Raw genomic sequence first — 26,844 nt, forward strand, 5'->3', positions numbered from 1 at the left:
AATATCAATTTATTCCTCTATAGTCTATAACTGTGGTTTTCAACCTGGACCGCAGCCCCCAGTGGGCTAGGGTGGTACTGCAATGGGCAATCAATTGTTTTTTTCTGTTTTTTGTTTGTTTCTAAAGTGTTATTACAAATATAGTCATTTAAGCAAACACACACGTACACGTTATCTAAGCTGCTTATCCTTCTGGGCCGTGGGGGTGATGGAGTCTATCCCAGTAGTCACTGGGCGGACATTTAACCACATATATTTGACAAATCTTATTGTCGTGATAATTATTTGCAAACATGAAACATATTTAATTCAAGCTCATTAAAGGGTGTGCGGTCAGTCATGTGTGCTGCGATTTGCAAACAGTTGGGCTCCCCTGGTGTATAAGGGTGATATTTAAAAAACAAAACACAATTTTTTTGTTGAAGTTGCACAGGACAAAAAAAAATAAATAAAATAAGCTGTAGTCTGCTGCTTGAGTCACTCTGTAAAGCATGAGTTTTCTGACCTTGTCATATGTCTTTATATGTTAACATCCCATGCATAGGCTCAAAAACAAGACTGGGCCCAATGCTTAGGTTTCAAATGCAAACTCAACGTTATACTGATGAAGATATGATGACAATAATGGATAATTTAATCCTCGGAAGATGTTGAATGAGTTCTTGCGATCGCTCGCGGTCATCAGATTCATCTGCTGGGGGAAAGGGTCCAAAGTGCAGCTGACATTGCAAAATGTTCTTCCACATGTTGTGTGCAATAGCACAATTTCACCAGAGAGGTCTCTAAATCCCCAAATCTTACATAGTGGAGCTTTAAAAATCATGATTATCAATCATATCGCCACCCCCACCCCTGAAAGTCTTACAGTCTGCTGCAGCTTAGACCTACCTTCAATGCTATCTTTACCTTACATGCATATTAAATAATATAATATTGAGAAACTCATATTGAATACACATTTTGCTAATAAACTACTTTATCTGTTGTTTTGAAAGTTTGAAAGTAGCCTACTGGACTTAGCGCTCTATATCCAAAAGTATCCAGACACCCCTTCTAACCAGTGAATTTATCTACTTTAAGGAGCATCCATTGCTGACGCAGGCGTTTAAATGCACATACACAGCTTGTACAATCTCTATAGAATAGCATTGACCAATAGAATGGGATGTTCTGGAAAAGTTGAACATGAGTATAGTCTCCATGCCCAAAGCCAAGCATCAGTTAGAGGGTTTAAACCCCCCAGTATTAAGCTGTGGAGCAGTGGAACTGTTCTCTCTGGAGTGATGGAGCTCCATCCAATAGCTTTGGGATGAGTTGGCGTGATCCAGAACTAATCATACAACATCAGTACCTGACCTCACTAATGCTCTTGTGGCTGAATCCAATCAAATCCTCACAGCAATGTTCCAACATCTAGTGTAAAGCCTTCCCAGAGGAATTGAAGCTGTTACTGCAGCAAAGTGAATCAGAAATCTATTGTATTAGTTGTAAAGAACTAGCATCATGTTAGAATCATGTTATACATTTATCTGCAGTAGAACTGGTTTTATATTATCGAGAACAGTGAATCCAAACTTTTGGAGGCGGAGGGAGAGAAGAGAGAGCTGAGTCTGAGCCGTGTAGTCAGCGTCATCTGTCCGTGCAGTGAAGGGATGCTAATCTGAGCCTAATTGAATTACGCTATAACGCTGAGGACACACACACGCCCTGGCAAAGTCAGTGTGTGTTAGCGGAGGCTCGTGACGTTGGGCAGGTGCCTGACAGCGTGAATGCTAATTACTAGCGTGTGATGAAGGGGGTGCAGCCCTTATCCGGCCCACCCTTGGTTAGTCTTATTCCAGCCTCATTCCTAACATCACTGATACAGAAACACTGATCTGAGAGCAGAGTTTTAAATCACACTGTGAAATGCTTCAGTGACGCAAGGCCAATCTTCTGACTGTACCATTGGATATTAATAGACTAGACACTTTGGCATTTTAATGTGACAGCGCCTGCTTTTCCTCTGTCACTCACTATCTGTGGAGCTGCATCCTTACCTTTGTTTTTTTCTTCATAATATGTAAAAAAAGTACATTAAAGAAAGTGATGCATTGAATTTACTTGATTTCAAATGTGTGCTGCTGTTGCCCTTGACAGAGTGCACGTTCAGTGTTATATTCCCTTTATGGAGTCATGTTTATGTCATATTTACCAAGGAAAAACATTTTAAATGATTAAAAATAGATGTGTAGTGGTGGGCACTTTTTTCAAAATATGAAATTATCTGTAAGATATGACTGAGCAATAACTAAATACACACACACATTTGCTAAGCCGCTTATCCTTCTGGGTCGCATGCGGGGGTTGGGGGGTGGCTTGGAGCCTATCCCAGCAGTCAATGGGTGGAAGGCAGGAAACACCCTGGACAGGTCGCCAGTTCATCGCAGGAATAACTAAATGTGTAAATACATATTAATTTGAATATACGCATGCATTCATATTGAATTTGAAGTGTTATAACTTGAAAGACCAGCGAGCAGTATCTTGGCCTACACTGCAAGACAAATGCTGCATTTAATTTACTTGATTCATAATGTAGAATGTTTGAATTTATTAGAATTTATTATAGAATAAAATACATTACATCAACACAATAACTGTATTTCCGTTTTCTTGCATTTGGCAATAATTGTGTTGATATAGATTTTATACAATGTAAATTATGTACACGTTTGAGTCATGTACATAAATCTCTCAGTATAGGAAGATATTAAGTGTGTTTGTTTCCAGGTTGACAAGGTCATGTGACCAGTGTTCTGGAGAAGCTTACTTTTGAGAGTAATGTTGCAATAATTAAATCAGACTTGACATGGTATATATGATACATACTGTCATATCACTGCGGTCATAACAACACCTCATATCTCCATTATACCTGGAGACTCTACATCTTTTACATACATATATGTAATGAGATTATAATTCATTTTAGACTGTTTCTATTAATCCATTCATCGTGAAATGTTCGCACCGTGTAAAGGACAGCTAGAGTTGTAAAATGACATATAAATGGAAATGCATGGTGTTAGAATGTTGTTTAGAATTGTTATTTTATTAAAGTTGTATCACATCTTCTCTTTTCTCTTCCTCCTTCTCTCCATTTCTCTCAGGTCTGACAGCTGCTACTTTAGCAGAAGCTATGAAGAAGAAGATTAAAATGGAGGTGATGAGCAGCTACCATGGCAATAACAACCACACAGACTCTGAGAATGGAGACATCAACTCCAGTATGGGTGAGTTTAAGACTCTCATGGGTGGATTTAAGACACTCGTAAGCGCTCTTAAACATTCTTACCACTCGTAAGCGTTCTTTCAGCTCTTTAGCTTTTTCACCAATTGTAAGCCTTCTTCCCAGGCTTAAGCGTTTTTACCACTCAAAAGTGTTCTTTCCACTCTTAAGTGTTCTTACCACTCTTAAGTGTTTTTACCATTCGTAAGCGTTCGTACCACTCTTAAGCATTTTTACCATTTGTGAGTATTCTTACCACTCTTAAGCGTTTTTACCATTCGTAAGCATTCTTACCACTCTTAAAAGTTCTTACCGTGCGTAAATGTTCTTACCACTCATAAGCCTTCTTTCCACTCATACGCATTCTTACCACTCTTAAGCTTCATAGCGCTCGTAAGTTTTCTTCCCACTCTTAAGTGTTTTTACCATTCCTAAGCATCCTTACCACTCATAAGTTTTTTTACCATTTATAAGCATTCTTACCACTCCTAAGCGTTTTTACCCCTCTTAAGCAATCTTACCACTCTGCAGCATTTTTACCACTCGTAAGCATAATTACCACTCTTAAGCATTTGCACCATTCGTAAGCATTCTTACCACTCCTAAGAGTTCTTACCCCTCTTAAGCATTCTTACCACTCCTAAGCGTTCTTACCCCTCTTAAGCATTCTTACCACTCTGCAACGTTTTTACCACTCGTAAGCATAATTACCACTCTTAAGCGTTTTCACCATTCGTAAGCATTCTTACCACTCTTAAGCATTTTTACCACTCTTCAGCATTTTTAGCACTTATCAGCATTTTTAGCACTCTTAAGCATTTTCACCATTCGTAAGCATTCTTACCACTCCTAAGCGTTCTTACCCCTCTTAAGCATTCTTACCACTCTGCAACGTTTTTACCACTCGTAAGCGTTTTCACCATTCGTAAGCATTCTTACAACTCTTAAGCTTTTTCACCATCCAGAAGCATTCTTACCACTCTCAAGTGTTCTTACATCTCGTAAGTGTTCTTACCATTCGTAAGCATTCGCACCACTCATACACCTTTCTTCCTCTCATGAGCATTTTTACCACTCTTAAGTGTTTTTACCACTTGTAAATATTCTTATCACTCTCTTAACCGTTCTTACCACTCTTGAGCGTTTTTACCATTTGTAAGCATTCTTACCACTCATAAGTGTTCTTACAGACCTCCAATTAGATACTTCATTTGATTTCAGAATGAAAGATTACAAAATAGCGTATCTTTGTGCAAAACAGTGATTTTATGAAACAGTGCAACTGAGCTACAAACACAAAAATACATAGGATGAATCCATTTTCTACAGAACTCTGATACTTCAGATTGGAGATTGGTTTGGCTCAGATAAATAAAAGTTCTCAAATAGAACTTTTTCAGTGCCTGCTGTTTTAGCCTCTAACAAAATAAACTCCAAGAATCACAACCCCCAAATTTAGGTTTAGATATTTAGAGAAACAACAGTTATTTCAGTGTAGGTGTGTCTATAGTATAAGCCCCCCCCCACCCACTTTACTCTAGTAGAATAAAGGCAGGCACATCATTGATACAGTTATAAATATTAGTACACTGTTTAAAACGTTCACATGTTTGATTTTGATACTATATTGAAACTGTTACATTATCTGAAATGAGCCAAAAGAAAGATGTGTTGTTCATGGGAGTGTTTAAAAAGTGCTTTAAAAAGTAAGGAACCTGCCTGGCTTTAGCATGTAGATCTTAGGGGTTGAAAAATAATAGGTTCACAGAAAAGAATATTGTTCTATTAACTTGCTATTTGACGTTCAGCCAGGTAGCCTGTTTACTTAAAGCAACGACAGACAGATTTTTCTATGGTGATAAAACTTCTCTTATCCTGGATTTGTGTGAGTTCCTTGTTTATAACAGCTAAAGATCTCACATCCCTTTTGTCAGATCCAACCTGTAATTTATACAGAAAAAACAAGCATTTCTGAACCAGACCTCCAAAGTCACAGAAGATACGAGTATTCATATTATTAGATTCATGCACCTCACTGGCAGCATCTATTATTGCATTCAATTAACTTCAAGGGAAAAAAAAGGATTTAGGAGACAGGCCTTTGAAGCGGCCCTTATTTTCGAGAAACTCTGATTTGTAAGCAGATTTAAGGGAGAAAATGCTCAGAAAATGAGGTCGTAACCTTTAGCGGGGGAAAGAATAGAAAAATGGGGCCAAGATGTCACAGCGAGAGGGATAAGTGTGAATAAGATTAGCCAGGTTTTACCCACAGATGCTAATGAGGAGGACCGTTTTTTTATCTTCAGCAGTTTAGAGTGAGGGTAACCTTGAGTGCCGAGCGTTCCTGTAGAATACTAATATAGCACAGAGACAGAGAGGTGTGGAAGAGGGCTGAGTGGTGCAGAACAGCACTTTTACTCTTTCTTATTCTTTCGTTGTCTGTAGTTGTGGACAGCGTTCGTCTTGTCTCATTCGTCTTCACGTGTCTGTTATTAGACGAATAGTTCTGGTTCTAAATTCTGGCTAAATAGCATTTGAAAGTGGTGTAAAATACTCTACCTTATGACTGCATCAGCTGATCCTGTATCAGATTAGTGCGAAAAAGTGGCTGCTGTTTAATCTACACTACTCTGTGAAGAGCATGATTTCTCAAAGCTATTACTGTGCTTATTAGATATGTAAAGAACGTGATGAAACAAAGCCGAATAGATTTTTTATTTCGAGTTCAAGAGGCTTTATTGTCATTTTAGCTACATACGTACACAGTGAAACAAAACAACGTACCAGGAACACAGGAACACAAGTGCAAAAACACAGGAACACAAGTGCAAAACAATACAATATACACAGTGCAGACAATACAGTGCAATAAACACAAAAGACTTAAAATAAGTACAAAGACACAGGCAGTACATGGTGCTGAGAGTGTGTCGATGTAGATGTGCAAAGCAGGATGTAACATACTATGACATATTAGCAGATAGTCTAGCATATATGAGCATAGCAGTCACTGAGGTAGCAACCAGACCAACAGCAAAGGAATACAGTATTTGTTTGATACAGTAATTCTAGCAGCTGATATTTTGTTGGTGTCATAAAGAATCTTTTTTATTATGTCAGCAGGTACAGTTTGGTTTGCAGTGCGCGTCATGCGTCACTTTCTTTTTTTTGGTCTTGCCAAGAGAGCATCCTGCTATTTGTTCAATCACAGAGCGCGCCGGCTACTAACGACACAGTCGACGACTCTCTTCCTGCAATGTTCTTCCTGCAAACTCTTCCTGACCCCTGACCAAACTCAGGCGGTAATAACTAAGGCAATAGACAATAGGTTGATTCACTGTGCCCGGTTCATACTCTAAGAATGCTAAATGTGTGCTTGAGCCCCGGTATGAAATTCACATCATATTTCAGTAGACAAGTGGTGCCAAAGATGTCCAAAAAACAAAGGAAGAACTTTTCTTAGGAGTGTGAAGATCTGGGTGAGTCACAATTCCCTGCAATTATGTCGGATAACTGGACATCTTAACCCCTCACAACAGCCCTTGCCAAGTTTTATTACAAACTCCTATAACCTAAGAAGAGCTCCATTAGTTTGCATTGAAGTCGCTGTAGTTACTGAATAATAAGCCTTAGTATATAAAAGCCTGGAATGGGGTTGAGTTGTTCTACCAGTCACTCTTTTGATAAAAGGAAAACTTGAAAATCTCAGTGGTGGTTAGATTTATTTCACATCGATCCCCCTGGCAACGCCATGGCCATCTGTGGTCAGGAGCCCAGAGAGCATAACTGGGTTGGACGGCCCTTCTCAAGCCTCCAACCCACCACCCACCCCCCAGCCCTCTCTGTACCCTCTCCCCCAGTCACTCTGCACAGCACCAGTGAATGCAGCCATCTGTTAGCTGACGTATCAGAATTGCCAGTTAGCATTCTCCTCCAAGCATGTTGAGCTTCACTGACATTGCATTAGTGGCACTTTGAAGATGCTGTGGAGCTTCACATGTCTCAGAGGAAGCTCATGCAAGCCTTCATCCTCTTAGCTTCCTCTGAGACATGTGAAGCTCCACCGCATCTTAGTATAGCTTGGTAGCATAGTGTGATGGGGAACCAAACGAATAAGTGGAACGGAACGCGACTAAATCATGAGGGAACGTTGTGTAAAAGAAATAAAGTTAGGTTGCTTGGTTGCGAAGCCTACTGTTAACTACTTAATTTATGATTTTTATTAAAAATGCACTAAATTTCTTATTGAACATTGTTGTATTTTATCATGTTTTGTTGTCCCTAACAGCACCTCATATGGTCACTGTAACACATGCTCTCTAGTAGCTAATTGCTTGATTCTGGTGTGCTGTCTTGTGAGAGGAGTGTTTTTACAGGCATTGCTGGTAATTGCTGGCAACGAGCTTTTATGTTCAGTAACAAATGCACAGTCGACGAAAGTGCTCCATTTTTCACAGCTCAGCAATCAATGCACACAAGTACAACATGTTGCTAAAAGCACTGTATCCTTTACACACCTTTAGATACCTCTGCTTGGAGAAGAGGCTTCTTCCTTTGGTCACTTAAAGTCGAGTACAGTTCCATTGTGTTTAAGAGGTTGCATATTTTAATACATAGTGAATTACGTAATGGATTACATTTGCATCTGATTGTATCCTGTATCAAGGACTGCTTTCGTTGTGCGCTTCTACACAACAGTAAGTCTCAATAAAATCAGGGGCTGATTTAGTGAATCTGGGGCTCAAACAAAAGATAGGAAAGGGGCCTCTGGATATACATTAAATTAAAACTTAAGTTAGTTGAAGCACTGGGCACCTGAGTGGCATAGCTGTCCACACTGCAAGTAAAATCATCTTAAATCTTGTCGATATATTTCATATTTCTCATTTTGAGTTTTTCAGTATTTCGACTTAAGTACTTTATTTAGTGAAATCGTCTCACTATAGCAGATCATTTAGCTTGTTTTAAGAAACAGTGTGGACAGTGTATCACTGCACTGCTTTGATTTTAGCAGTCTGTCTTTAGACAGTAGTGTCATGTGACAAGATGGAATAGTGCATTATAACCGTGACCGTAGGGGTGGGGCTGCATTCAAATAACTGAAAAAAATTGCTAAAATCACAAAAAACAGCTGCTTTAAAAATGTATGTATATGAACATTTATAGTGTAGCTAATTTGTACTTTCATGGGGGCTCTAGGCAGCTACCTGTGTTTGCCTAGTGTAGGAGTCGGAGAGCCGTTTTGTCAAGTTTCAACAAAATCTAACCACTTTGGGAGCCACAACATTTTATGTCTATTTTATTGAACGTTCATTTATTAACGTTTTACCATCTTGGCTGTAAATATGTCTCAGTATGTCCTGATGTACTAGTATAGGCTAAAACTTTGCTCTGCTTTAAGCTTTAACTCAGCTATAGCTGCTTTTCTCGTATCTCCGGCAGGAACCTTTTCGGCAAAAGTAGAATAGTTTCTTGTAAAATGTCTCTTAACGTTTAAGTCAGCTTCTTATTCACCAGCTTCTTGTTTGAATTTTCCTGTTTCACCTTAAATGGTGCCTGAGGTGCCAGAGTACATAGCTAACTATTGCACCATTTAAGGTGGAACGGGAAAATTTGAACAAGAAGCTGGCGAGCGAGAAGCTGACTTTAGCTTCATGACTGTTTAGTGTTTGAGAGTTTCTCGTTGTGAGTAAACATATCAGGAATCCAGCTGGAGTGATTAGAGTGATGCAAATAAGTCCATTCGTCTCCAAATGATCAATTATCGATTCGTTAGCTTCTAGCTAGATGAGATTGTTGTCTGCGTTGCTATGCAACCAGCAGTCTGCACACCAACCTTCAGGGCTAAAGGGTGAATAAGCAGTTATACCCGGCTCTGGTTATACATTAACTCCAGCATTTAAAACCATTTATTGTTAAAACTGTGTTTGAACAACCAGCAGAGCTTTATTTTACTGCAAAGGACGATTATTTTATTTTTACCTAAAAATCGAATTCTGCTGTGGAGCCGCATCAGGGCAGTAAAAGAACCTGTTGGCGTCCACTGGCTTAGTGCCGACCACCTGTGTATAAAATTCAAATCAGAAGAAAATACGTTCTGTCTGACTATACACGCAAATATAGTACAGATTGGTTAGACTCTGCACAATTCCTCATCATTTACTAAGCTAGGAATGAGGAATACTTTGAATTACACCATGCTTTCATCATCACCCATGATAACTATGACTTAGCTAACAGCGAATGAAAGGCCACTTAGCTTCATGTCCTTTGCACAATGTGCTCCTGTTATCATTCATGAGTGATCTCTGGTTCCTGTAATTCTCTGTGGTACGTGTGGCTTGTATTGCGGCGGTAGCGGGTGACTGTGTGACAGGGGAACTCTGGCGGCCCTCCAGATTTGATTGGAGCCCTGTTTTTAGCAGCACACCCCCTGCCCTGATTACCAGGATGTGAGCTCATCCCTCGTTAAATAGAGATTCCTAGAACAGCTGTGCCCTGGAGGGCTCTGGACACAGGAAGTGCAGGGACCGCTCTGGACACAGTCACGCTGTCCTGTCACAGAAGAATGCAGCGAGGAAGTGTTCCTTTTAGCTGATTGTGAAAGACGCAACACAGACAGCTGCGTTTTAGCACTGATAACTGCTGGGATAATGTAACTGAAGCTGATATACGGAATGAACAGAGAGAGAAGTCGAACTAATGCCTGCTGATTCTGAGCCTGAAACAATGATGAAAGCATTAAACCTAACTTTTTGCTGTACATTTTAAATGTAATAACACAATTACACAGTTCATTACATTACTGCACCGCAAATAATTATATCTTGGGAGAAATTTCTTAAAATTTAGTCTAAATATCTCATTTAATGAGCTACTAGTGTGAAATAATGTAGGTAAAAGTACAACATGCTTTTCTTATTGCTGGTAATAACTGCTGCTTCTAATGATTAGATGAAGGTTATGTAACACTGGGGGCTGTGGGGGTTGGTGGGTGAAGGAGGAAGGAGAAGAAAAGATGACAAAAAGATATCAAGAAGATGAAGAAAGGTGAAAAACAAGAAGAAGCAAGAAGTGGAGAGAAGAGAACCAGAGAGAAGAGAGAAGAAGCAAAGGAAAGAAAAGAGAAGAGAAGATGAGAACTAAAGAAATGAGAAGAACAAAGAATTAGAGAGAAGATGAGAAGCAGAGAAGACAGAATGGAAAAAAGAAAAAAAGAGAAGAAAGTAGAGATAAGAGGAGAGAAGAAAAAGAACAGAAACGAAAAGAAGAGAGCAAAAAAAAAAAAGAATAGGTGAGTCCAGAGAAAGAGAACAGAAGAGGAGAGTAGAGGAGAAAAGAGAAGCAAAAATAAGTGTAGAAAACAGAACAGAAGAGGAGAAAAAAAAGAGAGCAGTAGAAAAAGCAAACAAAAGTGGAGGGAAGTAATGAAAGATAACAAGAAAAAGAGATGAGAAGAAGCAAAAATAAGAGAGGAGAAGAGCAGAGAAAACAGAGAATAAAAGAATAGAAAGAAAAAAGGAGAGTTGAGAAGAAAAAAGAAGCAAAAATGAGTAGAAATCGGAACGGAAGAGCAGAATAAAAGAGAAGAGTAGGGAAGCAAAGAAAAGTGGAGGGATGCAGTGAAAGATGAAAAAAGAAAAAGAGAGGAGAAGAAAAGAAGCAAAAATTAGAGAACAAAAGAGCAGAGAAAAGAGCGAATAAAAGAATAGAATAACAGAAGGGAAAATAAAAGAAAAAAGGAGAGTTGAGAAGAAAATAGAAGCAAAAATAGAAAAGAAGGGCAGAGAAAATCACAGAGAGAAGTGTAGAGAAGAGAAGCAAAAAAGTGAATAGAAGCACAAAAAAGGGGGAAAAAGAAAAGTAGAACAGAGAAAGAAAGAAAAGAGAAGCAACAATAAAAGAAGTGAAGAGAAGAGAACAGAAAAAAGTGAAGAGAAGGTTAGAGAAGCGAAGAGACGAGAGGAGTAGAGAAGAAGAGAGTAGAGTAGCGAAGGGGCTGAGTAAAGAGCTGGGAGCGGCTGTGGGGTCTCCAGAGCCTCAGCCCTCCTCACACAGGCCCATTAGCGTCTTCCCTCTCTCGGGCTTCAGGTGACAGATAAGCGGAACGCTCCTCCAAAATTATAATGGGATTTGATGGGGGGAGAAATAGGATTCCTACAGGACTGTGGGATAATGGGGAAGAAATCAGCTGATAATAGATGAACACTTAATGAAGTCGAACAGCCTCCCTCCTCCTCTCCAAACCCCACTTCTTCCGTTTCTCCATTAAGTCCTCCACCGTCAGCTGAGAATCAGCAGAAAAGTAGAGTATGCGTAATGAGGAGTCTCTCGGAGGAGAGCGAGGAGAAGGTAGTAGATGTTTGACAGCTCTGGAGAGTGCTGGACTGGACTCCTGATCCAGGTTCAGTTTAAAAGTTAAATTGGTACTACATGTCCAAAAGTTTGTAGACACCTGCTCGTCCAGCATTTCTTCTAAAATCAAGGGTGTTAATAGAGAGTTTGCCCCTCTCTGCTGCAGTATCAGCCTCTACTCTTCTGAGAAGGCTTTATATTAGATGTTGGAACATTGCTGTGAGAGATTTGATTGCATTCGACCACAAGAGCGTTAGTGAGGTCAGGTACTGATGTTGGATGATTAGTTCTGAATCACTCCAGCTCATCGTAAAGAGAACACAGCTCCACTGTTCCACAGCCCAGTGCTGGTGATTATGCAAGCTGTCCAGCTGAGTCAGCAATGGCTGCACCGAGTAGCTGAATTCATTTAGAAGGAGTGTCTGGATACTTTTTGTCACATACTGTTTATTTTTAAGTATAAGAAGAGGTTTGAGAAGCTGACAGCAGATCTGATGTCAAAGGTAGAAGTACGAATGTGTCTTAGAGAGCATTCATTAAAATTTCCAGTGTTGAATTCTTCACCTGGTTCTGAACTTACTACAAGAAATTGATACAAAATAAAGCACCCTAAGCTGATAATAACCTGCAGCCTTTCAGTTTTCAACTTTAAAGGTGCAGTGTGTAAAATGTAAGCGGATCTATTAGTAGAAATGGAATATGGTATACAAAACCATGTTTTCATTAGTGTATAATCACCTGTAGCTATGAACCCTTGTGTCTTCGTTAGCTTAGAATGAACCCTTCATGTCTATGTAGGGAGCAGGTCCACTTCCAGCCGAGGCTGCCAAGTTGTGCCATGATGTTTTAACAGTAGCCCAGAATGGACAAACCAAACACTGGCTGTAGAAAGTGCCTTTCATGTTTTTATTCTGAAGCGGCAGTTTGAATTTGGTGGCACTATAGCACCGGTTGGAAGATGTAGAAAGAAGAAGAATCATTGGTTGTTTGAGAACCAAAATCTTGACAAATGGAGGATCATACTTATTATTTGGCACAACAAACAGCAAGGGAGGATGAATCCTTGTCTTCAAATTAGCGAAAACATGACGGCCACCATAAGTTCTACTACATGCTTAGAGAGGGAGGGGTGAGGGAGGGGTATTGAGTTGGTTGCAATCTGTAACCTCACCACTAGATACCCCTACATCTTACACACTGCACCTTTAACTTCTTGGTACAATAAAAAAATGACATTATTCATCTGTAAAGGTCTAGAATTATTGCTGTTGTTTTGCTATATTAGTTAAATATACTTTAGTTACAGTTACATAGTGAGTTGCATAATGTTTTACATTTACATTTGATTCACAGTCTGTATCGACAGATTGAGTCTTTTTTTTGGTTGTTCTGATGTCAAAGAATGATAAAAATATGTCAAAAATGTTTTTCCTTTCAACAAAATAAGACCCCACACTGCTGAATTAACAATGGTGAATGAAGTGTCAGTTTGTTTCTAGATTAATTGGGTAATTCTTTAATGAAGGGCTGCATTCATACATAAGCTACACCTACATAAACCTTTCATGACAAATGACATAAACCTGTATAGACATTTATTCTACAGACTTATTTCATCAAGCATCAGTTGTCGTTGCACTTTCTGGGGTGAAATGACATCTACACTGACAAAAGAAGTATTTATGACAAATGATGCTTGCTGAAACACTCCTTTACTAAGATGTTTATGTGTCATGTTGCCTCACGAATGCTGCTCCCCTTACCTATGACTGAGCCCTTACAATGAAAAACAGTATATGACATTTTTTTGTAAAAATCATATGATATGATATTGTTTGATGCCCTGTAATTAAAATAAAGGGGTCACTAAAATTTAAAAAAGGCAAAATTTGGCTTTTTAATGTACAAGGCTGCACAAAATAAAATCGAAAAAAAAGGAAAAACTGATAATCCAAAAAAGTCTGGGATAGTTCATAGATGATTTTGGAGGGACTCAGCTGTTTATTCAGCACTGGAGATGTGGCTGTGCACTTTCAACAAAGGAGTGTTTTCTATTCTCAGAAGATGTCATTCCGGCAGATTGCTTGGAATCCTTGTATAGGAATGACACAGGTATTTATAAGAATCCCAACAGGCGTCTTTACATGCTCTGTTTAAAAAGCCAGAAAACAACGAGGTTCCAATGAACTCCTTGGAATCCAGTTCAGTGTATTAATGCGAAACACTTCCAGCTTGTTTATGAGGACTTCACTGTTTTTTGAAAAACCTGACAAGTCTGAGTGCAGCGTATTGTCAGAAAACAAGTTTTACCTGTAAAGCTGCTTTTGAAAAGTTCTTCACTCAACCCATATCTTGCTAAATTAAAAACAAACAAACAAACAAAAAAAACACTTCCTTCATGTCAGTTTTAGGGTGCTTTCACACCTACATTGTTTGGTCCAGACCTTAAGACTTTTCAGTTTGGTCAGAACCAAAATAGCAGGTGTGAAAGGTGCCTTGGTCCACACTCTGGACCAAAAGACGTGGTCTCAGTCCGGATGAAACTAAACCATCGCTCGGTTCGTTTGCAGTGTAAAAAACACTTTTTGGAGGTTTCAGACTTTTGGTCCAATGAGTACATTTACATGCGCTTAATAATCCGCAGAAAAATCAGATTTTGTTAGTAATCCGTTCAATGCATTTACATGCGCTTAAGTAATCAGATAACGTGAAACTCCAGGTCTACATGAGTCAGTCAGTAATCGGATTTCTCCTTTACAACCAGCCAATAAGCTCACAGAAGAAAATGTGACGTAAACGTAATGTAGAACTCGTGCCGTGGCTTTTTTTAAACATCGTGCCACTTTACCTGAAAATATGAACATACATCATCTAGAAAATTAAGAAAATTTAAATCCTTCATTTCGTTAAGCATGTAGTTGGTTTCAGGGACGCTCCAAAAGTGTTTTGCTGCCATGTCGGGGCAACGTTGCTTGCTTATTTCCAATACAGCTGGCTGTTTTTGCACAGACTGAGAAATCTGAAAGAAATCAGAGTAAGAGTTCACATGCACTGAGAAATCTGATTACTGAGCTAAAATCCAGCTCTCTTTATCAGATTCCTTAATCAGATTTCTAGCCCTTACTCTGATCTAAGGAATTGTAGTATGCTGTTTACATAACCATTTAAATAATCAGATAACTGCAGAAATCCAATTATGATTGGATTATTGAGTGCATGTAAACTCACTTAATTACAGGAAGTTTAGGTAGACTATCGTCACCCATTAAACAACAGAAGAAGAAAAAGAACCAGAAGAGCAGTAAAAATTAGCTACGGTAGTGCCTGAGGACAAAATAATAAATTGTAATTTGGCTTGACGAAAAAATCCAAAAAGTCAACTTGAAAGAACGCATAAAAATGCCTAACTTGTACCCTATATTCTGAGAGGATGAGAGAGAGGGTATGACAGGATGCAATGCCATCAGAAAAAGCGATGCATCAACAAATGCGAAGGATGGTTTTCCTTTTTTATAACGACGTGGTTAGCAAGTATATGGAGACGCAGCCCATGTAGGTGATGATAACAGGACGTAGGATTTTCTTGCTTTCTTCAGTGCGCTCGTCAAATTACAATGTTAAACCAAAACTATCCAGATCAAATGTATACAGTATAACAAAAAACATGAACCTTGGTTCAGACTTTCAGGTGTGAAAACACCCATAAACCCTTAGAGCCTATTGCTGATGACAATAAAAGCATGTTTTATACGAATTATTTCAAACTTGTAGCTTAGTGAAACAAGCAGAGGAGTTCAGTTGAAAGTAATGCAGAACGTAGAAACGTAGAAATTTCATGGTAATTTGAATTTGATGAAAAGTTATTATGTGTACTGTCCTGTTTTGTGGAAGGGATAAAACAGCCTTTACATTTTGTGAATTTTTTCGACATTGAAACAACACTAACCCCTGAAAAAAGTCAGAAGTGCAGACTTGAACCTGTTGATACAGAATGTAAATCAAACGTAAATGTCATTAGTTATGCAACTATGTAATTGATTTGGATATGTAATTACTAGGAGTGGAGCAGTTCAGCGTATCGTATTGTATCGTAATGTATTGTATTGTTGTATGGGGCAGGCATATTAGCTTGTAGCTAGTGCATTAGCTTGAGGTTAACGTTTTAGCTTGTGGTTAGCACATTACATCCGGGCTATCTACAGCTTTTGTTTTATTTAAAAGCTGCTAAGAAACCAGTCTGAACTCCACTGCAGTCTTCACAGATATTAAATATATTACATTTATGACGTCGAATAATCTAATATACTTAAAAGAGAAGCATTAGCATATCAGCATAAACGTATTAACATCAACATAATAATATGAGCCACATTTTCAAGCACTCTTTATTTGTGGAATAATGTAATGTCCTAACAGTAAGCCTTAGCAAAACTTTGGCTTTATGAATAATTTGCAGATAAACGTGTTAGGAGCTGATAGCATTTCACCAAGTGCTGTTGGGTAGTCCCTGGACGGTGCTGAGTGGGCCGGGGGCTGTGGCGATGGCTCTGCGCCGCGAAACACACTGACCTTTAACGAAAAGGTCTGAGCCAGGAGAAAAACACAATGTGCGAAGACACTAACACACTGTGTGAATAGCTAGTTATAATTAGATCAACAGTGCCGTTTGTGTATGGGGGGGGAAAGAGAGGGGAAGAGAAAGATAAAGAGAGAGAGAAAGAGGGAGGGGGGTGGTTCACTGTGTTTTGATAAGCAGAGTTGTGTACTTGGACTCGTTCTAGCCGACTGTTAGAAACCGAACAGGAAGGACGGAGATATCAACAGGAAGCCTGTGATTGTTGCTGCTAATTGGAGTTCAAAAGCACTAGGATGTGTTTTGCATAAATACAGGGAAGAGATTTTCCATGTGCTTATAAAGCAAGTGGAAAACTCACACATGCACAGCAGTGCTGCGTTGAACTGACCTGTTCAACCAAAGTGAATAATGAAGTAAGAGTATTCCTGCGTACAAGAAGAGTGATGGGACTATTAAAAAAAAGTGAATGAAAGATTACAGACATGTATTTTTAAGCTGCTGGAAATCATTCCGCCTTCCCTGAAGGCCCCGAGGGTTTCCCACCAAATATTTATTGGCTAAACTTTTATTGAAACTTGAACGGAAGTGCTTACTGACCCCTCTATCCATCTCCAGTGCTTTGACTGTGTGATGATAGTTAAAGGACACATAAAAGGAATCAAAAAACACAAACATGCAAAAAACCCACACACATTTACAAGAGGCTAATTGTGATAATGATACCGAATCCGTCTTTCTGTGTGTCTGTGTGTGTGTGGGTGCTCTGCATTTACGTTGTTACATGTTTGTGTTTTCACAGAGCGTGAGGTGCATGAAAGGGAGTGAGTGCTAATCACTAATGTATGTGTACGTGTGTGAGAGGCAGAGGGTGTGAAAGTGTGTGTGTGTGTGTGTGTGTGTGTGTGTGAGATTGCACTCAGCAGATGCTCGATGCTCACTGTAAACATGAGTAATCAGGAGCAGCTGCTCAGCTACACTGACTCTATGACTGTGGGTGGCAGCTTCAAAAGAGAGAGAGAGAGAGAGAGAGTCAATAGCCCTTCAGTGTGTATATGTTGTTCAGCCCAAACAAATAGCAAGACTCTCAGAGTCGACAGTGCTCTTTCACACACATCAGTGTTTCCAACATACTGTTTTAGACAATGAAACATTTATTGCATCTAAATCAACACATCAGAGACACTTTTAACATTATTAGATATTGTTTTAACCCCTTAAAAGACTGAAGGTCTGGACGTGGGTCCACATTTCAATCACTCACTCATTAGTTTCTTAGCAATTGTGGAAAAAGTCATAGCACTTACTGAATAAGTTATAGTAGTTACCAGTAATTCACAGTAATTACTGGATAATTCACCATAGTATTCGTGGAATAATAAGTAGTATGTACTGAATAATTACATTTACAGCATTTGGCAGACCCTGTTATCCAGAGCGAGGTAGGAGAAGGTAGCGTTAGTAGTCTTGCCCAAGGACTCTTATTGGTATAGTGTAGGGTGCTTGCCCAGGCAGGGTTCAATCAGTTTACAGCATAGAAGGCAGAGGTGTTACCCTCCACACTATGCCAACAGTACTACTAAACCGACCAATAATAAATAGTATTTACTAAATAATTAATAGTGGTTGCTAAAAAAATATAGTTACAAAATATGTTATTATAGGTACTTTATAAGTTACAGTAGGTACTGACTAACTTATAGTCATTACTGAATAAGTTAGAGTAATAATAATAATAATAATAATAATAAAAATATTACTACTATTATTTCTATCCATATTGTATTAAAACAGCTAGTTAATACTAGCAGTTAATGAGTCATTGAATTTATAGTATTTACTGAATAATAAGGTTTAAGGTTAATAATTAAATAATAAGCCTAGAGTTTAATATGTATTTATCATCTTTTTTTGTTCGGTAGCTGCTGTAGTAGTACTAGTAGTAGTGCAGTTGTTACTGAGCCATAGCTATCAAACAATTTATAGTCTGAATAATAAGTCTAAAGTTTAATAAGTTATAGTTGTACTTATTGTTATAATTACAGTTACCAAATAAACTGTTGTGGCTTCTGAATAATAAATCTAAAGACTAATAAGTGAATAATAAGCCTGCCATGTAAGATGTTTATCATATTTTTCACCAACATTTGTGTTTAAACATCTATAGTTGTAGTAGTTATCAAACCGTAGAGTCCAAACAGTTGAAAGTTTCATGGAGTCATATTTATCACCTGTTCTTATCCAGGTACTGTAACATTTTTGTTTTAATGTGTTCTAACACAGATAACAATGCTTTCCTCCAGACAAAAAAAACTCCTTTTTGTGTACTACAACAATTTTTCTCTCGTGAGACACCAACCAACCTGCCTGCTTCACTGTCACACACCCACACACACCCACACACACCCACACACCTTTCAAGCAAGGCCCCAAATAACACTGTTCAACCACAGTTACACAACCCGCTTTGTTGTTGTCTTCTTTAGCAGCCCTCCCTCCTTTTGTCTCACCTCTGTCGTCGCTTCATGTAGCGTGATTATTTCCATAAGGCTAACTCGACATTAAACACGCAGAGGCATCATTAATTGCAGCTGAGGGGAGGGGGAGAAAAAAGAAAAACACAACGCAGGGCTCCTGCTTTTCCATAAATCCCCAGCGCTTTACAGTGGGGAATGTGGAAATGGCTCCGGTGTGTGTCCGACCACTACAAAGCCCCCTTGCTAAACTCTCAGACTAAACACCTTCCCAACAGCCACTTACGGGCAGACACACCTTCGTCTGGGAAGTCTGCGTCTGTTTTCTAAGAGCAATCAGGCTGGAACAGGTTTAGCGTCTTTTTAAGAGGAATTACTAAACAATCTTTAGGATTTGGTGGTGGTTGTGTTGAATGGAAGCCGTGGGGTTTCTGAGGTCGTGCTGATGATAGCGCACCGTATCTAATGGGCGCTAGTCATGTTTGTGTGGCTTGATGCTTACGTTTGTGGTGCGTGATGTTTGTTGTCTGTCTGTTTTTCTCTTTCTCTCACACACACACCCACAGGATGGAAGTCATTAAGTTGCTATCAAATCTTATCAAGCTTTTACACATGTCTGATCACCAGGTTGTCTTCTCCGAAACCCCACGGCTTCCATTCAAGGATGGAAAAAAGTACTGAGAGATCCTACAAAGAGATACTGATAATTCATTCAAATACATGTATCAAATTACTTAAGTCACTTTGTAAATTTCAGAGACCATCTTCATTGATTTCATTTCCAGGTAAAACAGGCATTAAGGACAAGATATTCCATTTCCAGGAGATATTTCTGAGGAGATTAAATATTAGATAATTCACTTGCATAAGGAAGAGGAAGAAAAATAAGTGAGTTTCCAAAAACTGGAGTTAAGTAATAAAAGATTAAAAGAAAGTGGGACCCCTAACAGCTGTGTAAGACCTGGTAGACCACCAAAACTGTCCCAATCAGATAAACAGCACTTAAAGCTTTCATCTTTGAGAGAGAGGAGAAAATCAAGCTCCACTCTTGATTCAGATCTGAAAAAATCCACAGGAGTTTCTGTCCGTCCTTCCACTGTGAGACACTCAACACTATGGGTCTGAAAGGATGTGTAGCTGTTACTGAGAAAAGGAAACAGACAAAAAAGAAAACATGTACGAACCAAACAAAGAAGCTGCTGATGTTCTCAGAACAATGTTCTGACCAGCCCAGAGTCCAGACCTCAACATCACTGAATGAGTTTGGGATTATTTGGATCATGCGAAGCAGAAAATGCAACCAACTTCTAAGACTGAACTTAGGAGGTGTGGAAAAACATTCCTGCAGATGTCTTTAAAAACTGAAAGCAAGTTCTCTGAAAAGAATGGCGCTGTAATAGCCTGTTTATCTCAGATTAGCTGTGCAAACTGCAACCATTGTTTAAACAGAAAACCAAATTCCCTCTCTTTTTGAGAAATAAAGGAGTTTGGATAAACATGTACGCACTGTTAAAAGTTCCAAACCACACCGGTCACTCTCCAGTCCATACGGTCCATATATGGAAACTGCAGAAATAGCACCTTATGAGTTCATTGCTTCTGTGATGCCATGAGAAACAACTCATTTACATGCACTCTAAAAAGTGATGTGTTAAATACCATCACACTCACTTGTGCTACCTGTTTGAACATTTTTTGTTTTGTTTTGTTTTCTGATTTAACACATTCTGTGTGTTAAAATGTGTTATCTGTAACTGGGCACAGAAATATTTCAACACATTTCATGTTAAAAGTAAACCAAAATGTGTTGTTTCCAACTGAACACACTGATTTGTTTAGTTACACTGCAAAAAATAATCTCTTCTAAAGTAAAATTATCTTAATTCTAGTCTGTGTGTCTAATATGTCTTATTTTGAGATGGTGTGAACTTATTATAAGATTATATAGCTTTTTTATAGACATTTAATACCTGTTTTAAGTACTTTTATTAAGTAAAGTTGTCTCACTATACTAATTTAGCTTATTTCAAGCACATCTCTTAAAACAAAAAAAATGACCTGCCAAAATAGTGAGATAATTTTACTTAAAAATGACTTAAAACAAGTAAACATGTTTGGAAATAAGTTAAATAATCTTAAAACAAGCTTACAACAATCTGAACAGGAGAATTATTGGATATTTAAACTAGATTTAACATAATTTTACTTATCAAGATACTATTTTTTGCAGTGTAGAGAAAGAATGTGTTGTTTTTCAACAATGTTTTAGAATGTATATCCATCTATTCGGCCTACAGGGCAGCCAATCAGAACAGAGATCATTTATATATCAGTCTTAAGGGTATAATAACTAAAGCAGCCTGTTTAAAGGATAAAGAGAGGTTAGAAAATGGTCACGTAAAGATGAATTATGACCATGTTTGTTACATACAAGCACGTAAATGTTGTAAGTGGATATGAGCCCTTATAAAATACTTTAATAAATAGAAATAATTTCTAAAGAAAGTGACCAGTATTATTATACAGTAATAACACTTCACTTTCCCAGCTGTATCTTTACACTCATAGTGACAAAGTAGTCACTGGTGAATGATTCAGTCCTCTCGCGCAGTCACGCCTTCACCGCGTATTCTCCAGCAGCCTGAGTAGCGCTTTATGAACGCGCACAAAGAAGTGGGTTTACATTTCATGCCTTGCTTCCGTTTAGAAGCAGAAGAATACATCAAAGTACCGCCTGATGCAACAGCAATACAGTGATTTAGATGTCAAAATTCGCTCAAATGTTTACACCAAGCAGCGAAAAAACATCTTTACAATTCAAGTTGGCAGTGAACAAATTTTTCTCATTGTGCTTTTTTTCCTCCCTCTCCACCCGCTTGAATCCTCTCCAGGTGTTTTTGTTGCCTCATTGTTCTGCGCGCGCTGTTATTGCCACAGTTTGTGCCCGAATTCGCTCCAAGATCCCTTTTGTGTTTGGATTTAGTCAGCGGCGCGCGCTTGGCCCCGGCCCAGCTCTGTCATTAGACTTCCTTTGTTTCCTCTCCTAGCCATTCCGTTTGTTTTGTTTCTCCCTCTTTTTTTTCTTATATTAGACCCTAAATATTTATACAATTTGCAACTTCCTGCCGAAATCATTTATACTCCCATAATAGCTCCAGTTCCAAGTCGCACAATGGGCGCTGCTGCCTGGAGGAGGGGGTGTGGGGTGTTCTTTAAAATGGCCAGTCTCTGGTTCCTAAATGCTCCAGGCTCTTTTGTTTTAGGTAAATAAAGATTGAAAGCTCCTCGGTTAGCGATATCGGGCGCCATGTGTTTGGGAAACGGGGCCCTCGTGGCTTCGCGGCACTAGCAGACGTTCGTGGGACACGTTGTCATTCACTCTGCAGCTGTAGCTGAGACTCGGGCCCCTGGAGAGGATGGGGAACTGGATGGAGGGGGTGCGCTTGGCTTCATTCCAGTCGCATTCAAAGGTGGCTTTTTAAGGGTTTTAGCGCTCCCCTGCCACTTTGGTCTGCATTTAGAGCCGCTAGTTATTACTGCGTCCAGTGCTTTATCCTCAGATTCTGCCAAGGCAAAGTGACGGTTTAACCTTTAGAAGTTTGAAGTTGGTGTTGTTGTTTTGCTCTGCGTTCAACTTTACGTTTCATCATTATTTATATGCACTTCATTAAAAATGATTTCAGTTTGGTGAAAAGTTATTGATGTCTGCAGTACTGTCATCACATTTTAGCCACGATTTGTCTTTTCCTCAAACAAGTCGAAAAAGAAGTGCAGACTCGAACATGTCGACAGAATGTAAATTGAATGTATGTGTCATTTATTGTGTAAACAACAGCGTGATTAATTATGCAGTAACACTTTTAAAAAATAAGGGTGCTATGAAAGGTTCCTTGGAGCGATGCCTTACAAGAACCACTTTTGGTTCCGTTAAAGAACCTTTCAGATGAGTAGTTTCAATAGTAGAACCGTCTACTAGAAGCTCTTTGTGGCACCTTTATTTTTATTTTGTAATTGTGTAATTGCATAATTAAAGCACTGTGCAAAAGACAACCTTTCACTTATTTAATTTCCAATCAAAATGACCACCAAGTTAAGCATTAAAAGCAGAAAAACATAGTAAATAAATATGTATAGCCTTTATAACAGCTTCTGTTCTTTTCAGGAGACTCACTTTCAGGTTTTCAAAGAAATCTGCAGGGATATTTTCCAATCCTCCAAAGTTCAGTCTTAGAAGTTGGTTGCATTTTCTGCTTCTCATGATCCAAAAATCCCAAACACATTCAGTGATGTTCTTTACAGCGACACATCCTTTCAGACTCTTAGTGTTGAGTGTCTTCTCACAGTGGAAGGATGGACGGAAACTCCTGGGGACAGTTCTGGTGGTCTAGCAGGTCTTGCAGGTGGCTGTTAGGGGTCCCTTTTTTCTGTATCTTTTAATCATTTTTTGAATTCCAGTTGTAGAAACTCCTGTTTTTTCACTTATTTTTCTTCATTATGAAGGTGAATTATCACATATGTAACCTATACCTAATGGTTTTGACTGGAAGTTAAATGAATAACGGTTGGCCTCTGACTTTCGCACAGTAATGTATATAATTTATTATTTAATTACAAAACAGTTACATAATAATGGTCCCGAAACAGGTTTGGGGCAATGCCTTAGAAGAACTACATCTAATTCCCTGAAAAGCCTTCCAGCTGGTTTCAACTGACATTTTTAACCACTGAAAGGCAAAGTGGTTCTTGTTTGGCATCACTTGTTTACATAATTCATTAATTTCCATTGGATTAACAGTCTGTAGTGACAGTTTTGAGTCTGTACGATGGCAAAAATGTCAAGGATGTTTTTTCTTTGTGTAAAAATAAGCCTGTACACGACAAAACATCATCAAATTCAAATCACAATGAAACATCTCCTACTTACAAACACTAATGTGATGTGGATCCAACGTTTTGCACTTTCAACACAATTTCTCAGCTATTTTTAATAAACTATGAACAAGAAATAATTAATATAAAATTAATTTGTATGTCAGTTTGATTTTGCTCGCTGTAATACTGATGTCGAAAACCAGCAGCAACACTGGAGCGTTTAAAGAGCAGCGGTGGTTTAGTGCGTCGATGATTAATGGATGCTGTGATTTTAACCTTTAACATAGACGAGGTGGTGAGGGATAGGGCAGAAAAAAAAATCAAAAAGAAATTGAAGGAACAGCTTGCAAGTGCTTTTGGCATGTGGTGCAGGATCATCCCATCCAAATAACAGCCCCCCAAAGACAACACGAGCACACAGACGTGCACACACACACTCGTCCTCTTTGATCTCTCCTCCTCTCCTTCTCGTCTGCTCGAGCAGCATGACTGATCTGCGCGTCATCTGTCTCAGGAAAAATCAAGCCTCCCTCTCTCTCTGTCTTTTTCTCCCTCTCACCCTCTCTCTCTTTCCTTTCATTTGGTTTCCTCTGTCCCAGACTAAAAATGTCAGCGCATGGAGGGAGGAGGGGATGTTCCCTTTTGTTTTTTCTCCCACGTAACTTTAGTCTCTGAGTGCCGTTTCCGAGTCTCGGACGATGAGAAAGCCCCTCCGACCTTTCGCGTTGGCTGGTATTTGGGTTCAAAAGCAGAAAGGCAGATTGCTGTCTGCATGCAGTGGGCGATTGGTTCCAAAGGCCTCCTCGTCTCCTGTCTCGTCGAGGCCCCGGCCACGTTTCTGAACTATAGAGGCAGATAAAAATGACTCTGACGGTGCATCACAGGCGAGGCATTTTCTCTTACGTTTCTTCTTTCTAACGGTCAGCCAGAGCGGAATCCATTACAGTGGGTTCAGCACAGTTCAGGAGCTCCTCTCTGTGGAAAAACCCATGAGTCTTTTGAGGGAAACGGGCTAAAATGTCCTCCCTCGTACTTCGCCTCTCTCTCTCTTTTTCCCTTTCATCCCACGCTTTCAAAGTGGCTATAGAGACCACAGGCAGCCACAGTTGAGTGGCTCAATGTAACCCCAAGCACTGACCTGTCCAGTAGAGACAGGATCTAATTTCTTTACTCTGCTGTTAGGCCTCCACACACACACTCACACACACACACACACACACACACACACACACTCACACACACACACACACACACACACACACACACATTCACACACACACACACAGAAACACACACACACTTGTTTTTGTACCATGTCAGGACATCATTCATATGAATCGTATGTATATATATATATATAAGTATCTATACATAATAATGATATGTGTCATATGTGTATAATACAGTGCAAAAGTCAGAGACCAGCCTTCATTTGTCAGTTTCCAGTTGGGCATTATGGGAGACTATGGGAGATTACATAAACCACTTGCTTTAAGGTTGAACGTCAAAGGAAAATAAGTGAAGTTTCCAAAAGTTTCCAAAATTAAAGTTGTTAAAAATTGTTAAAAATGACAAATAAAAGAGGCTCCTAACAAATGTGCAAGACCTGGTAGATCAGGATTTCTCAGCCGCTACACCATGGACCCCAAGTGGGCCGTGAAACACCCTTTGGTGGTTCTTGATCCAATCCTGAGGGGGGTAGTGGTCCGTTTTGGGCTGCTGAAGCCATTTAATCAGTGAAATCAGTGAAAAAATAATTGTTTTAATGATAAAAAAGAAATAGAAAATGTTTTAAAATGGAAAATAATAATATTACAATCCCTGCAGCAATGTCGCCAAAAAGGCAGCTTTGTCAATGTTTTGCCTCCTGCTACTACAAACATAATACAACCCCAATTTAGGTTGTCCACTAGCGAGCAACTTTTGTAAAAATGGTGCTGTAGAAATATTCCACTTTATTTGCCACCATTCTGGCAGATTTTTGGTATAAACAAGCTGACGTTAGCCTAGTCTGTTGATATGTTCACTGATACACGTTGCAGATTTCTTTAAAAAACTGAAAGCGAGTCTCCTGAAAAGAACGGAAGCTGTAATAAAGGTAATGAGCGGACACACTAAATGCTGAAAAAAATGTATATATTTAGTAGTCAAGGCCTCTGTGTTATTTTGTTAAATATATGTTTTCTGCTTTTTCTTGATTCTGAAATTGTACAAAATGTCTGCTTTGGCTGGAAATTAAATAAATGTTGTTTTTTGTTTGTCCTAAAAAATGTACAACACTCTCCCCCTCTCACACACATACATACACTTGTACTCGTCTGAAGCACAATGCTGTTATACTGTCTCTTAGTATTAGATCAGTAGACTAAACAAACGGGCCGTCAGCGATCGAGGGACAAGGCAAATCGACTCTCGCCCCGTTGTTGTCACGCTGCATGTTGCGCTACAAATAGCATCTGCGGTCTAATTTATCACTGGGTCGTTATGGATGAAGACATCTGCAGCGGTTCGAGAAGCAGCTAATTGGTCTGCATTGTGTGACTCCAGTAGATCCAAAAATACTCACTGCCATGCTGAGGCCTAACGCTGTGTTCCTCAGCAGCACAGTGACTGAGAGGAATTAGAGATTAAGATTTTATATATCACTGCGTTCTTTACCTTTAACTCTAAGGACCTCTACGCTGTCCACATCTCAGTTCCTCACTCTCATAATCACCTCATAAAAAGGTTTTTATAAAAATCACATACAACAGGTTTTCCATCATAGAGCAGAACTATTTAACCATGAAAAGACCCGTGGTTCTTTCACTGTTCATGGTTCTATATATAAGCATTGCCTTTGCTAACAACCCTTAAAGTACCTATTTTTAAATTTTGACATTTTTTTCATAGTAGTTTCTGGATAATGTCTAGTAGTTACTGAATAATTCATAGTAGTTACGGAATCATTTATAGTAGTTACTGAATAATTCATAGTAGTTACGGAATCATTTATAGTAGTTACTGAATAATTCATAGTAGTTACGGAATCATTTATAGTAGTTACTGAATAATTCATAGTAGTTACTGAATCATTTATAGTAGTTACTGAATAATTCAGTGTAGTTACTGAATCATTTATAGTAGTTACTGAATAACTCAAAGAAGTTACTGAATAATTCAGTGTAGATACTGAATAATTCATTGTAGTTACTGAATTATTTATAGTAGTTACTGAATTATTTATAGTAGTTACTGAATAATTCAGTGTAGTTACTGAATCATTTATAGTAGTTACTGAATCATTTATAGTAGTTACT

General features: G+C 38.9%; 1 protein-coding gene across 4 annotated transcripts in view; it reads left to right on the forward strand.

The window, feature by feature from the left end:
• The window catches only part of dachc (dachshund c), a 107,815-nt gene that overhangs the window by 47,193 nt on the left and 33,778 nt on the right, over positions 1-26,844 (forward strand). For all 4 annotated transcript variants that reach the window (XM_036564875.1, XM_036564876.1, XM_036564878.1 and 1 more), the window contains exon 3: positions 3,153-3,275. In XM_036564875.1, the coding sequence (XP_036420768.1) occupies positions 3,153-3,275 (123 nt within the window). The remainder of the gene's footprint in view (positions 1-3,152; positions 3,276-26,844) is intronic.

This window comes from Colossoma macropomum, unplaced genomic scaffold, assembly GCF_904425465.1.
Source record: "Colossoma macropomum unplaced genomic scaffold, Colossoma_macropomum, whole genome shotgun sequence".
Lineage (NCBI taxonomy): Eukaryota > Metazoa > Chordata > Actinopteri > Characiformes > Serrasalmidae > Colossoma > Colossoma macropomum.